This window comes from Thunnus thynnus, chromosome 11, assembly GCF_963924715.1.
Source record: "Thunnus thynnus chromosome 11, fThuThy2.1, whole genome shotgun sequence".
In the NCBI taxonomy this organism is placed as follows: domain Eukaryota; kingdom Metazoa; phylum Chordata; class Actinopteri; order Scombriformes; family Scombridae; genus Thunnus; species Thunnus thynnus.
The window spans coordinates 12,362,564-12,378,971 of record NC_089527.1 but is presented as its reverse complement, the minus strand read 5'-3'; the positions used below and the strand labels follow the sequence as shown (position 1 = coordinate 12,378,971).

The 16,408-nt window shown below is 37.8% G+C and overlaps 1 protein-coding gene across 1 annotated transcript; it reads left to right on the top strand.

The window, feature by feature from the left end:
* Positions 1 to 179: 179 nt before the first annotated feature.
* LOC137192469 (histamine N-methyltransferase A-like) lies at positions 180 to 9,426 on the top strand. Its single transcript, XM_067603202.1, has 7 exons — positions 180 to 288; positions 404 to 546; positions 1,618 to 1,670; positions 2,645 to 2,752; positions 3,612 to 3,742; positions 4,158 to 4,251; positions 5,953 to 9,426. Exons 2-7 carry the CDS (start codon positions 413 to 415, stop codon positions 6,303 to 6,305), a joined length of 873 nt encoding a protein of 290 aa, XP_067459303.1. The 5' UTR covers positions 180 to 288; positions 404 to 412; the 3' UTR covers positions 6,306 to 9,426.
* The last annotated feature ends 6,982 nt before the right edge of the window (positions 9,427 to 16,408 follow it).

Here is a 16,408-nt window from a genome sequence, read left to right as displayed (position 1 = left end):
GGCAATATACTAAATGTTTTACTGTCTGATTTTGTGAAATCATTTGCTTTGTTATGTATAACTATTATACATCTGAAACAAACTTTTGTTGAAGTTTCTGTATTTGACAGCACAGCTGCTGTTGGTTTTGATGTAAAGGCAAACTTTATCTTTTGAAAGTTACGCAACAAAAGCTCATGGGAAGGGAGCCAGCCAGCCAGTGGGAGGGGAGAGTAATTCAACTCAACAGTAATTCAAGAGTGGGAGAGCAATAATCAACTCTTTACTGTTACTCTCAAGATATTCAAGGTAATTGTTTAATACGTAACAATATGCCATTGATTTTTACCTGAATGATGTAAAGTTAGATCAGCAACAACTGCTATTCATTGGATTTCTAAACACTTTGTGTAATGCATTGCAGGAATCAGTCATGGCTGCAGAAGTAAAGCAGACTTGTTATGAAGGCAGTTCTGTCCAAAGCTTTCAGTTCTACCTTGAGCATTCGGGGGAGCACAAGGCCATTCTCCACTGGGTTCAAAAAATCCTGCCAGGAGAATTTAAAAGGTAAAAAGAGTAAGGCTGAAAGGGCTGCACTGTACTTTCTTTTTTTCATCTTTAAACTATTGTTTCTACTTACCCAGAACCAGTACAACTTAATGACATTAATGATGGCTGCATTCCACTTGAGCCAAGTCAAGTTTTCGTATTGTGCTCACTCACTGACATGGCTTATTGGAACAATTGATGGAATGGAGCCATCATTATTGTTATTATTTATACCTGTGCTTTTTCTGCTTTGACAAGTCTATTTCATGCTGGCACAAAGCTGGGAGTAGCACTAACACAACTGCAGTGACCTTATCATTGGTCAAAAGTCCATTTTTGAGCTTGTGCCTATGTCCCATGTCCAAATAAACATGGTAATGCTGAGGTGGCTGGTGCAGGCAGCACAGTTTGATTTTGTTATCATTTTGGCATGAAATTATGCTTACATGTCATGGTTTCAACCAGCAGAAACTCACAGCTAGCAGAGTTCTGCCTTTTTGACTATTTTTTTTATTAGATTTTATTTATTTGATTTAAATGCAGAAAGAAATACAACTTTAAATGGGATTATGACAGTCTGTACAGGGATAGTGTAAAGAGTGGTCCTTACTTATAATGCCATCCACAGCTGCTTGCATGGTGTACTGTAAGGTCCTACAATCTCAGCTGATGACTGTAAATTCCTGTTTCCATACAGCAGCAGGATTGATATGATGTTTCCATATAAAGTCTTTAATTGGAGGCATGTTTTGCGCATAAACACCCGTGTTACGTAGAAAGTAATGTAAGATAAATAATACATAAACTACATACTAGTACACATTAGTAGTTACTAATTACTGATAATATACTTGAGGGATGAAAGACTACTGTGTCATGTTAAAGAGACTATAGAGTGATTTTTTAAAGACGGAAATCACAGCAATCAGGAAACGAGACAAATTATTGGTATTAATTAACAACCTGGTGACACACAGATACGTCTTAGTTATTATGTGCTACATGGCAATTTAAGGTACGTAATGTATATATTTTAACCATTTCAACTTTTCATTTATCTACAAAATTGTTTCTCATGTGTTGATGCAGAATTGGAGCAGGAAAAAGCAGCCTGGATGTTCTTGGTGTTGGAAGTGGTGGAGGTATGTAATGAAATACAGCAAGGGATAGCTGATGTATGAACAAATGTTGTTTTGGTTTGTAGAGGTAACTTCAGCTTAGTTACGTACTTTAGTGCAATTCACACAATAGCAAAGATCCATGGGTGTGAGAGCTTGCATTAGTGTGTACTTTATGTGCAGCTTATAATTTAAAAGCAACTTTCGTGAAAAGCTAGACTGCAATTCTGCCCTGTTTAATATATAATATATAAACATAATTATGACATTAAGAGTTCATCACATTAGAATTCAATTTCCCCGAAGTGGGATATACTCTCTATCTACTACTATCTCCTGTAATGAACCACACAAACCTACATATAGTAAACACCATATTTATATATGGTATGTACCCAGGGATTATCAGTTCATTAAAGATGAATAATAGATGTAAAAGATACACCTGAATGTTTTTATTGCAGGGGGGTAGTACAGCCTGCGACTGTAATGCAGCTATTATATTATTTCCAGTTGAGGAGTTGGGATTGGCTGGTGGTGAAGCAATTTAGCATAAACAAAAAGCATTCTGACTAATAAATGTAATGTCGAGTGAAATGGGAGTATGCGAACTTAAAAGAGCTCCTCTTAAACTGCTCATCCTCCTCATCGTAATGGTGCAATAATGAGACATTGACAGTATCAGTGGGGGCATTGATAGGTTATAGAAGGACACTTTTTTCAAAGCTATTGCAATTTGCACCAGGCCCCACTGGAGGTCAATATAGACCATAGATTAAGCTGATTATTGCACTGCACCATGGCAACATCAAAGTCACAGTTCATGTCCAAAATGATAAGACTATGGAGCAAACACACACTACCTCTCTCACACACATACGTGGCCTAAATATATTTGATATTTCCAATCAAATACATGTTGGAGCCTAATGTTTTCACATTAGAGCAGCATTACACTGAGGTATTAAAGAATTTGAAGATTTCCTGGTTTATTCCAGGGGAGTTGGATGTCCAGATGTTCTCTCTCCTGCAGTCTACATTCCCTGCTGTTCCCACCTCTGCTGACATTGTGGAGGGCAGCACTGAACTCGTGGACAACTTCAAAGGTATTGACAACATACACACAAAACACCATTAACCGAAATGTTTTTATTTTATCATTTTTAGATCTGATTTTTCTCTCTTCTATCTGTTCTTCTCCTTCTTTACTAGTAGTTGTAGTATTACAGTAGTATAGTAGTGGTAGTAGTAATAGTAGTAGTACGTTTTGCTAGATAGCTCAGTCTTTAAATAATAACCTACACACATTGAATTATCTACTGTATAACAACATATGTAACATCTTATACACATACAAGTTACAAAGCCATGAAGTATGTCATAATTTTTCAACTGCCAATTTGTCATTTTTTTCATTGTTGTTGTTTTAATCTGATATTTCTTATTTATTAAAAGCTAGTTGAGAAAATATGAAAAATGCCCAAAACAGTTGTAGTTTCACATTGCAGTCTATGTTTACCCTGCCTGGTGATTATGTAAAAAGAAAAAATCTTTTTAAATCTGATAGTATTTGTATTGGGCTGCATTCATATGCAGGAAACAGATCTGATACTGAGATGCCTATTGGTGTGACTTTCATCCGAACAAACAGATGAAAATGTACTGGTCATTGCACAGTGTTCTTCTCAGGATTCACACATCATTAATCACTGCTGTTCCAGCCCAGGCTGAAATCAAAGCTCTTATGTTCCGTATTTTTTCTGTATTTGTTTTTGATCATAACACCAACATTAGTACCCACAGAGCCTTGCACTTAATGGATTGGTAGCAGCAATACTTTGTATTGGTTTTGTATCTGTTCATAATATGCGTTTAGGTCATGGTTTGTTATGCAAAATGTTCTGATATACTGCATCGCAATGTTATTTTCTGCTTTCTTTGTTCTTTTTCATGTCCAACCTAAAGCATTGGTAGCAAAGACTGCCAACCTTCAGAAGATCCCATTTGTTTGGCATATCATGAAAAGTGAGGAGTATGAGAAGCAAGTCAAAGCAAAGGGAGACATGAAGAGATTTGACTTCATAAACATGATTCAGGTATGCTCTGTGGATATTCAATTTAAAAATGATGTACTAACAAGAAGATTTGGGATTCACTCTCTGGCCTCTGGACTTTGTATGTTCTCTTTATGTTGTCCTGGGTGACCTTATGCAAACTAAGTGGACTAAGGAGTAGTTTGTAGAATGTGAGTGTCTCATTCTATGTTAGCACTAAGATTCATTTAGCTTCGCACTAAGTCCTGCGCTGCTGCTTGAATTCATTGGGGAGAGCTCTTACTGTCAAACATATGTGTATAACCACTTGTGCTATAAATGATCATATGTCCTCTGACATAAATGTTTCTGATAGAACTTCGGTGAGTGCAAACACTTCAAACTGTGTGCTTCCATGAATGCAAACATCATTCGGAAAGGTTAAATTAAAGGTTTTCTACAACTCTCTGCTTGACAGATGCTCTACTATGTGGATGACCTCGCAGAAACAATCAAGTTCTACCACAGCCTACTGAAAAACAACGGCAAGCTTATGATCATCATTGAAACAGGTATAGAACTTGACTTTAATTTGCATTAAATAATTTGCCTGCCAGACAATGATTTTAAGTGCCACGTTCAGATTTTAACTGTAATATCTTCCTATATTGTGATTCTCATAGAATTACTGTAAAACTGTAAGAACCTGTGTCTTAATCTTTACTGAAGAGCAAAAACATGTTTCAATTTGCCTTTTACTTCATTTACCCATGCTGATATTTCTTTATTTCTCTTTGTGCTGGAATCCACTAAGAACCCTTTATGTGCTGTAGATGTACTATGCACAGCAAATGAACTGAACAGGTTTTATAATAGGTTTGATACACATGACTTCTCAGCTGAATGTAACAGTGGAAAACATGTCCACTGACGGGGTCGATAGGTTCTTAATCGACTCCAAAGAGGTGAAATGTCTCTGGTAACAAGGCCACTGGACCAGATGGCATTTCTACATTTGTGTTAAAAATATGTGCAGAGGAATTAACACCTGCCTGGTGCCCCATTTTTTAGAGGTCTGCAGACTTTAACACTGTACCAGCAATGTGGAAAAAGGCAGTCATCACACCTGCCCCTCCCAAAAAACCCTGTCCTAAAGAAAATAATGATTTCAGACTGGTTGCTTTGACCCCCGTGGTGATGAAATGTATGGAAAGAATTATGGTGAGCAAGTTGGGGTCTTTGGTAGGCCCACAGAGGAACTGTTGATGCAATCAATAGTATAATGCACATGGTCACTAAACATCTGGGGAATCCCATGGCCTATGCCAGACTATTGTTTGTTGATTTCAGTTCCGCGCTTAACACCTTGCAGCCCCACATATTATTTGATACACTGAATCAGCTCAATGTCAACCCATTCATCATTAAGTGGTACCATTCGTTCCTTACCAACCGCACCCAACATGTCAGAGTGACCAGAACTGTGTCTTAGCCTGTGACCCCAGGGGTGTGTTAGCTCACCTGTGCTGTTCACGCTCTACACAAATGAATCCACCAGCCATACTGAAAACCAATATACCATTAAATTTTCTGATGACTCTGCCATCCTGGGGCTTATGCTAACTAACTCTGATGTCCAGGTGTATAAGTCTACCATCCAGAAATTTGTACAGTGGTGTGACAGACATCATCTCATCCTCAAAGTGCAGCTTCTATTCTATCATACAGTAGTAGAGAGCCTCCTGCATGGTTTGGTAACCTGACAGTACAGTCAAAGGCCCAGTTTACCCAACTTATACAGACATCCAATGTCAATAAAGGGAGTTCTTCAATATCCCAGTCCTCAGGCTATTTTTCAACAAACCATAATCAGACAGGCCCAAAAAATCATCTCAGACCTAACACATGTTCTCCACCCTGAGTATCAGCTCTTACCCTCAGGCAGATGGTACAGGGTTCTCCTGTGATTTCATACTACAAACACTGTGATGTCCAAGGCAAATTTCCTACTGGGACAATAAAGTCTATCTTATCCTAAGAACGGTGCCTTCTTTAGTTTTGTTTTTGTAAAAATATTCAGCAGATTTCCAACAAAAAACTGCTGTGTTGAGGATTGTTGAGGCTGCCAGCCTTCTTGACAGTGGCTTTTATATAAGTTCAGAAGATAACCAAGAGTTTCTTTTGACTGCAACAAAATAATTTAAGTATTTGTTATTGTCAATATACATTATTTCTTCTGGAATTAATGCATTTCTTAATCTAATACAATCCAGGCAAAGCTGGCTGGGACACACTGTGGAGCGCTTACAAGAAGGAGCTCTGCGTTGATGCCATCACGGAGTACCGCTCATCAGAAGATGTTGTAGCCTGCCTGAAAAAACAAGGCCTGAAATATGAGGAGCATGTCATTCCCAACACCTTTGACATCACTGAGTGCTTCAATCCAAGCAGCAAGACTGGCGAACGTCTGCTAAATTTCATGACAGCGAATGACCACTTCTACCAGTCCTTCACCCCAGAGATCAGAGCAGGCATCTTAGACCTTCTCAGAAACAAGTGCAGCACTGAAAAAAATGGCAAGATATTATTTAACAGTAATCTTAGCTGCATACTTGTTTACGCTTGAGCATGTCCAATGGAAAAATATTCATACATTTTCATTTCTCTTCTTAAATTCACGTAAATATTTGATCAAAAGTACAGTGTATTTGCCTGTGGCTTGGATTAGATTTACCATTTGAAGTGGTTTTCTGTATCTTTAGTCAACTTTAGTATTCAACAGACTCAGTTACTTTGTATGTTGACCAAAATTATGAATAAAAATAATTCAGTTGCTATATTTGGTGATAAAAATATATCCCTGGAACCGTGGTTGGACCCTCTAACATATAAAGCAGTTTAGTTTTAAGTTATGATGCCTTGTATGTGAAAGCAGTTGCTCATAGTCATAAACCCACACTATGTTTTTCAGCGAAAAAGGAGTTAATGAAGACCCAACAGCTAAAAGGGGAGTGAATCATCATATCACACTTCAACTGGAAAAATAAACCCAAAATCAGTCTTTCCACTTTACAGAAAAATAAACTCAGGGGCAGCCTAGATGCACCCAGTTTTCTTCACTACTATCTGACAAACCAATTACAGTATCTCATTAAGTCGGTGTACTCTAACTTTAATCATGGATTAAATTAGAACAAGCAGATACAACAACTTAAAAATCTCTGATTTATCCTTCATTGGCTCAAACATCAAACATCACAATTGCTTCAAAAACCCACTCATTTCCTCAACTCTGACAGTCTGGTGGAAAAATGAAATTAGCAAATCACGATTGACTCTCTAGAAACTTTCAGCTCAACAAATCTCCCCTTTTCTTCAACACATGGGAACAAAAAGGAATCACACATCTCCACCATCTATTTCAATACAACTCATTTACTTAATTTAAAGACCTGATCCAGAGGTATGTATGCTCTCCAATACCTACAAATTAAATCAGTCATTAAATATAAAATCAGTATAATAAGTAATCCACCCCAATCCACTAAAATTCTTTCAAATTTATGTAAATTATTCAACAATATAGACAACAACATCCACCTGCCAACTGCTAAATGGTAAAGAGATTTATCTCTCCCCTCTGACACTGACCTCTAGACACAGGTCTGCAGAAATGACAAAGAATACAAATCTACGACTAATCCAATATAAAATCTTCCATAGAACACACATTACTCAAAACGAAATGCATAAAATGAGTCTCTTAAACACAGATAAACGTTCACAATGTACTCTAGGCACCACAGATGATTACCTCCACTCCTTATGGCTCTGTCCACCTGTGCAACACCTTTGGTTCAAGGTAACACAGAAGCTCTCCTCAATCTTGGGTTGCAGCATTCCCATCTATCCCTCATTATGCGTACTTGGCAAGTTATCCTCAGCTGAACTTCCACCAAAACGCACAAAACCCTGATTGCCCTTGCTATCGCCAAGAAAGTCATCTTCACAAACTGGAAAATAAAACAAACAGTAAACATCAATCATTGGTTAAATCTTCTCACAGAACATATATCAATGGAAAAAAAAGATCTGCCTCTCTAAGAAAGCAAATGTCACACTTTTTTAAAACTTGGACTCATACAAATTTATCATTAAGATTTATCACAAATCTCAATCTTAATTTCAATTTTGCCTGTTAGCAAATGCCACTAAACCAGCCACATCTCAATTCTCACATACCCATACATACACACACAGTCAAATACACGTTATACAGTCAACATTTACCTACCAAACTGTCTCACATTTTATCCCTCAACACGTCATCCACATTCTGCTCATTTACAAAGCTAATTATCCCCCCTTCATTTTCTAAGCCTTTTCTCTCATTTATTGTATGCATGCATCTTCTTTTTTTCTCCACCTCCCCCATATTAATATTATTATAATATTATTAATTTCGTTATCATTTATCATTATCATTATTATAGAAATAGTTATCATGAAAGCTATTAAACAGGCCATTATTGACATCAGGAGAAGGATGAGGTATATTAATATTATTATTATTATATAGACTACTATTATTATTACTATTATTAATATTACTACACACACACACCTACCTACACACATGCATACTACAATAAGAAAATCAAAGCCAAGCATTATGTTTCTTTTAAGTTTGTTTGTTATATCGTTGTTGTTATTGTTGTTATTATTGCTGCTGTTTTGCTTTTTTTTTTTTTTGTTTCGGTTTGTTTGTCTAGTTCTCCTTCTTGTCTAGTGCCGTTTTAGATGTGTCTTCATGTCGATCACTTGTATTGCATTATACACAAATTTAAAAAAATAATAAGATTTACACTACAGGTGCCTTGTACAGCATCTCTCATGAACCGGTGAGAAATTTAATAAATGAATAAATAAATAAAAGGGGAGTGAATACTAGACTTACATTCATCAGGTGGCCAGAAACACAGCTCTAAATATTTCTCTGTATCTGCTGGATGTGTAAACATCAACTGTAGCTGATGCGTTCAATACATAAAAGGCGATATACAGTATGCCTGTGTTGTGTTCATGGTTTGTTTATGCTGTGGCAAAAAAATCTGTTAATTCAGCTTTAAACTTAGCGTCTGGCAAAGTATAACAGCTACCAAGTGTCTGTACCAATTATGCTCAGTCAAGTCAAGGCAGTTTCCACAAGTGAAAATCTACATTCTGTGCTCTCTACTTCTGGGACTGTCTCATCTACTCAGTGTAATCAGGGCTACAAGTTTAGATAATAGTTAGTTTGTGAAGGCTTGTGTGAAACTTTAACAATTCTTCTATGCTAATACGCAGCGAAACCTTCAGTTTCTCACTGCCAGACCAGTTTGTTTTCTTTTAGAAGTTGGGGTCTCAAAACAACACTCACTGTTTGAAATTCATCATAGTACAATAAAGGCAAGAAATTAATTTAAAAGGAATGATGATGACACTGGGTGCTAATTTCTTTGTGACAATGCCTGTTATGCTTATAGCTGTATAGAGAACTGGATTAGCAAAAGCCTAAAAAAAAACATTTTAAACTTTAAGGTGCTGTTCACCATGACGCCAGCAGATGGCACTGTGTGTATGAGAATAAAGTTTATCCTGCATCTGTGCTCTATTGTGTAACTCCCCAGTAGATGGCACACTCTCCTTGCATTTAGATGTGACATTACAACCAGGAGTGAGAACACTAACTTTTATTAAATAAAATAGGAAAGCAATTCATTTGTAGTCTTTTGTTACTCGACAGTGTTTTCAGCTCCTACACAGCAGTACAGAGACATTCACAACATTAACATAAACACCGCGGTGTCTTCTGTGGCTGCACACACACAAAATCATGTCAAAACGCCGAGGTCTTGTCTCAAGCTATCTAGCAAATGTATTCTGGCTGCTCATTTACCTCATTAGCTTTAATAGATCAGTAATTGAAATTCATCAGAAATTCTTGTCAGTGCACTCCCCCCTGATGTCAGTGGGCTTTCAGCACCTGCTCAGGCTCCATTACCGGGGGTCCTCGCTGGGCCCTCTCATACCACAGAGTGACAGAGCATTAGTCACTGAGATAATCAACCTCAAGACACTGTTTGCCGCTAATGCTCTTCAAGAACTATTTACTTCACATGCCAGTTGGTGCCTTTTAATAGAAGAAGTTCTCCGCATGATAAATGCAATGAAATGTTCACAGATCACCTTGTTTTCGAGGTGATTGATTATGCTTAGAAGTGCTGAGCAGCTGGATATTGTTATTTTGTTAGCTGGATACTGCTTTTACTTGCTGTCTGTAGCTTATTAGACGGTGCAATAATGACAAGCCATGTCTCTCCAGAGTGTCTGATGTACATTTATATTTCCCTATGAACCCCATCAGTTTCATATTGTGCAGGTGATGCTGTGAAAACAGTGGCCTTAGCCTGAAATACCGAGTCCTTGCCACAGTGTACAGGTCAGACGTTGCAGCTGTGCCAACATAACTGAAAATTGTTGTGAGACACTTTCAGGTGAAAGCCTTCAGAAATGGAAACAACTTGCTTCATTCCATCTGGCCAGCTGAACCTTCAGCCTCTGGCTCTAAGGTTCACTCATCTTCAGTGTAAAGAGGAAGCAGGCCATGTGTTCAAAGTGTGAATATTATTATTTTGCCTTCACCTGAGTATACTTCATTCATTTATTCTGATGTCGTAACAGTCTGGTCCATGTGTACAGTATATGCTGTTTTCATTATTACTTTCTGAGAGCAGCAGACTGCAAATGTCATTGGAGCCTGTCTAGTTGTTGCCTTTCAGCACTGAGGGTTGGTACAGACAGGGTACTTGACTTCAGGTAAACCACAGTTGCCTTAATTTTCCTGGAATAAATGAGTAGGATTTAGTGTCATAAGGACACAAATCTTGCCATTTTATGATGTAACATCTACACCCACACAATTTCAACACAAAACTAAGGCCAGACACATTTTTGAAGACGACAAAACATTATTCTTTGTAGCACTTAACACATGCCTAACCCTCATTACACCTCAACACAAACCACACATAATCAAAATAATTGACAGTATTTAAAAAAACAAAAATCTTGCTATTTTGTTGAAGATAACTTTTTGATATTAATAGAATAGATGAATAGATGATGCAGGCTGTTGCAAACTTTATAAAAGTAAAAATAAAATAAAGTCAAGATGACTTTTTCTATGTGAGTACCTGCTACCTTCATTATTTTATGAAATCACTCACTCAATATTTTTTATGATAATAGTTCAAAATTGTTTTCAAAGTTTATTTAAAAACATTCTATCCATAATCAAAATGTGAGAATATGTAGGAATTACACCTAATCCTGGTTATCATTCTACCATTTCTTATATCACTGCCTGCTTTTAAGGACAAAACAATAATAGTGTTTTGGTATTCTGAGATGGATATTCAATATATGGTCAAATTGACTCTTAAGATGTCTATCTTCTTTAATACTGCTCTTCACCTCTCTTCCCCTCTGCCATACCAGGCCAGAGGCATCTTCTATCAGCCATCATGTCAGTGTACTTCTCTGAAACCAGAGCAGGACATAAACTGGCCCTAAAATACATCACACACACTTTAATGGGCAGAGGCTGCGGCCGGGCCTTGAAATATAGCTCTGATACCAGTCCTGTAAATGGCTGGACCTCTGTGACATATTTCATCCTGGAGAATTAGTCCTGTTTAGCAGCTGCTGTTATATAGCAGCTGTCCTCTACAGGTCTGGGTCTGGAAGAATATGGCTGTTTGATTGACGATTCCTAGGACTTTTCCTCCCCTTTTCAAATTCTGTCTAACATCAATTAAATCAATACCAAATAAGGTGGAGGGTGGAAATTCCTGTTGTAGAATTCAGTCATTTTCTCTCACTGAGGTTGAATTATGCTGCAGAGAAGTGATCCTAAAGACTTGGGGGCTTAAATCAATCCTAGGCGATTAACCACAAATCAGAAAGGGTGGAATGGGTGACTCTGCTCTAATCAAGTTTACCTTTGTCTGTCTCATTAATCTAGTGATTCGAGGCCTTATAGTCCGATCTTCAGGACAGTTCCTGTGGGTGTGAATATGGAGAATTGCCACAGATAAGCAGTTGTGCTGATGGCACCATATTTATTCTGCATGCCACATACTGAACATGAAGTATGAGAGATAAACCAGGTCAAAAATGCCACTAATTGACCCCCTCTATTCATATCTTGATTAATTACAGATAACACAACACTATTTTATGAATTCATAAATTATATTTTCTAGTTCAGCCTTTTGTTTTTGGTGTGAAACTTCTGTTGAGTGGAAAAGTTCAAGTAAAAAATAGGCTTCAGAAAAAATCTGTATGTGCCTGACAAACAGTGATAACAATTTTGAGAAACAACTTGATGTTGACTCTAAGCCATGCTCTTTTAAGCCCATATTTGCTCATTTGATGAAAAAGAGTCACTGTCACTTTGTCACTTTGTCAACCGAGAGAGTTCCTGAGGGCAAGATCCGCCTTAATTACACTCAGTGACGTGTACCCTCACTAAATACCCCAGTTCCCATCACATGGCACAGTGCTTGAGCCTGTGCTTGTCATTTACTGTTGTGAGATGTGTATGAAAAAAAACAAGGACACCTTATGCAATGCCAGTTGTTTTAATCATAAACTATTTTTGCTCAGATAAACTAAAGGTTAGATTGATAAATTGGTTATTAGCCATCGAACAATCTTTTTATTTAATGACAGATATCAACCAGTCATTGTCACACATATATCTGATATGATTGAGCTTCCTCTATGACACTGGTTATATTGCTTTTGAACATTTAACATGATTATATAACTGTACAACAATGGGCTTTGTTAATTCATTTTCCATTGAACTTTAATGTATTCCAGACTCTGCACTGGTGATGTGGGTCAGTTTGCCCAAAAGAGCTGTTCACTCTACAAGAATGTGAGTCAATGGAAAATAAATGTTAACATTTAGAGGTTTAGTGAGGTTGTTGCAGAGGATAGGTAAATAAATATGTAGTAAACACTGAAAAACTATTGTATCCTAGCTTGAAAATGGCCAAATTAAAGAAAATTGCCATACTGACTATCAGTGACTTCAGCGTATCAGCAGAGGTCTTTAAAAACCCTCATCAGTTGAACCCTACAGATGATATCAGCTGTGTTTTATTACTGTTATTACCGCAGACAATGTCTGTCTCTCCTGTTAGTAAACAGGACCTGCACTAAAAACTGATCATGACACAGAGCTGCCTGAAGTTAATACCCGTAGTAAGGATATTTGTACTTAATCCCCGTCATGAGAAAAAGAAAATAAGACCTTACAGTTCCCTGCAGATCTGCTACGGCTTTATTATTCTTCAATGCATTAATCAACTTGTATCTTGTCTTTTGCTTTTATTAAATGCCGTTTCTGGCTCACGTCCATTCATGGGATCCTAAATATCCTCCCTCTCATGGGTGTGAGCATGATTGTGCATAGGAAATGAAGTTGGAAACTTTGGAGCTCTGTTTAAAGTGCGGGTCCCTGGAGCGAGCCCTCTGCCTTAATAACTTATGAACAGGATCCCCAGGTCCTTCCTTTTTATTTTGCCTCGCCAGTGTTCCCGACTAAACCAATTCTAATGAAATGTTCTGCTAAATTGTCAGACGGTTCTGTTTTCCATCCATAAAAGAGGTGTTTACAGCCCTGGTGAGAACCCAAACACAATAAAGATGGTTGTTTAACTTGATAAATCACAGTACAGGTGAATGGAGGTATTTGCTATCTCATTTAGGAGCTGTGAGTCACTTTGAAGCTAGCTCAATTCGAATAGAGATAGGGGCAGTTTCCCTGCAACACTGACTAGTGAGACTCATTGCAAATCTGGGTACAATATTTCTGTCGCAGATTGTCTATCGTAGTCTGAATCACAAATGGTGGTGTTTTATTTTGTTCCTCACTTTTTCTGAATTGCTTGGAACTATTACAGCTTGAATCAACAATTAAATTCCTGCATAAAATAAACATATTTGCAGGTGGTTTTTAAAGCATCCAAGCAGGCAAGTTATGAACATATGCATGTGACTCATGTTATAATAACATGGTGGGCTTTAAGTTTTAAAGGGTTTGGTTTCCTCAAACATCAAAACACTTGGGTATCCCTGGATCTGGCACTGCGTAACAGTATGAAGAAAATCATGATGGATTAACAGATGTCACTCTACACCTTACAACATTTGTTGCCGTGCTGCTCAGATATTTGTGTGTGTAGCATTTTTTTTCCTCTCAGTTCTCGCAAGATTCGAATCTACCAGCAAATCAATGCAGCTATTGATGGGCGTCAGATAAAAACCATTATGGCAACCAGCTCTAATTCTTCAGCTGAATTGATTTCATTTTAAATGATCCATGTACATCCAGTGAAGCACACCACCACTGTGAGTGTGTTTTACCTTGACTTCATGCGAGAGAGACGTTATTCATCACCAAGAGAATGTCCCTTCTTCACACCCCAATAAAAAGCAGAGTAATGAAGCTTCTGTGGGTGCTGTCACCCCAACACTGCTTTATAAAGGATGACACAATTATATTTTACCAGCTCACCAAAAATGCTGACAAGCCCTGGTTCAATAAAACGCAATATGTACAGAGAGGAGCATGCTGGTTTTTTTGCTCTGGAGTCATAGCTCATGAACTATAGAGTGTCGCTGCCTTGGGATGTTCCTCAAAGAACATTTTCTCCTGACAATTAAGCCAGAAAAAAGTGGGTGTGATGATATTAAGAATAAAGAGTGATATATCAATTTTGTTTTAGAAAGGTTCATGCTCTGTTGTGTCCTGTGCAGCACAGTCATTCTTGCAGGGAAATGGCTTCACGGGAAATTTGAACTCTCCATTTTCCCTTCTCAGGAATGCATAAACAGACATGACATTTGCCTCTGAGCAAACAGAGGCTAATGCTGCATTACCGCCAATCAGTCAACATGGTAAATGTTTGTCTAAAGTATGATGGATGATGTGTTGACAACATTAAAAGGCGGCCGCTTCCTAAACCTGAAATCTTGCATATTCAGAGACAGCCGGCGTGATGCTCCAGACAGCCAACCGCCGACGCCCTGCTGCTTGACGCTTACCAGCGGCAGGATATGGCTGCTTCTTAGCGGACGCTATGTTTTTTCCTTGGAGAGAGACACATCTGGCCTTGGATAATCTCTCCTTAGTCTTTTACTGTGTAATACATGCAAAGCTCTGCTTCATGTAATTCCCCAACTGCTCTTTTTTCCCCTGACAAGGGTAGAAAGGCCGGTGGTATAAAGTATATTGCATGTTTATTGAACCTCCTCTCACTGTTGCCTTTGTCAGTAGTTTGTCCACACGAAAGTGATTTAAGCATAATGTGAGACAGAACAACAATTACAAAAGTACAAGTAGGGCTTAATAACAGGTTTCTGTTGCATTTATTTTGTATCTCATTTTCCAATGCTTAAAAAAAGCTAGGCCAAATAAAAACAAATGAGCAAAACACAATAGTCAATGGAAAAGCACTGGCAGCTCAAAATGTGGTCCTACCTACCCTAGTTATCCATTAGCATTCTTGATGGCATGCAAGTATTACATAAAAGTGTCATAATTGTGCTTTGACAAAATTGAGATTGAACATCATGCAATGTTAATGGTAAGGAAATGCCATTAACATGCCTTGAGCCTCAGGAATATAGTATGTACTAGCAGTGTCTCACTTGTTTATTTATTAACAGAGGAATTGTCTGCTTCACTTGCTATCACTGAGGCTTGACAGCTGCAGAGTCCAGGTGATGCATGAGCCAATATGTGGACTGGAGAGGGCTCAACGTCGCACATCAATATGAAAATCAGTTTCTGGCAGAAATAGCCCTGGGCAGTACATGCAGCTTCAAAAAGTGACTAATCTTAGGGTCATAAACCCTGCACAAGACGCCTAGGGTCTTTTTAGAGAGACAGAATTCAGAAATGCCATCATTTTCCATTCCACAAGTCAAGGACCTCGCTCCTTGCATTAGCAGATTTCTTTTAATAGTGTGTGAAATAGCAGGGTTGCCAGAGCTAAGCAAGAGCAAATAAAAGAGAGAGAGGGGGGATAGTGAAAGGTGACCTTAGTCTCTGGAGCGCCAGATTAAAAACTTCAAATGCTCAGCCAGAGGCTCTCCTAAAGAAACAAAAAGACCACAGGCACAATGTGGATGGAGGTGGCTGCCAAATATCATCTTCTTACAGAGAGGGATTATGAATTTCACAAGGCAATGGTGGTCCCATTGGTGAGAATATTAGTTCACATATTGTTTTCCTGATCTACATATATTTCTGTTTATTTTTTCTTTTTCTGACTTTTACAAACTTCTTAGCAATGGTTGCCATTTCAAAACAGACCATGTGGTGCAGGCTATTATCATAATTTCAATTTTTATATAAAACTTTTAAAAAAAATTTTATATGCTTCATTTGACTCACATGAGAAACCAACCAAACTCAGTTACTGCTATATATAATATTATGGCCATGTTGCACCATAGTACACTAAATCATACAGAACACAAATATATCCAAAAGTCACAAAATACTCTAATTTTATAAGAAAATAATTTCCACAAAATGAAACATTTGAACAGGCTGGGTGCCCTGTATTTTGGACATGTGGAAGACTAAAATCACAATCTGTTCAATAT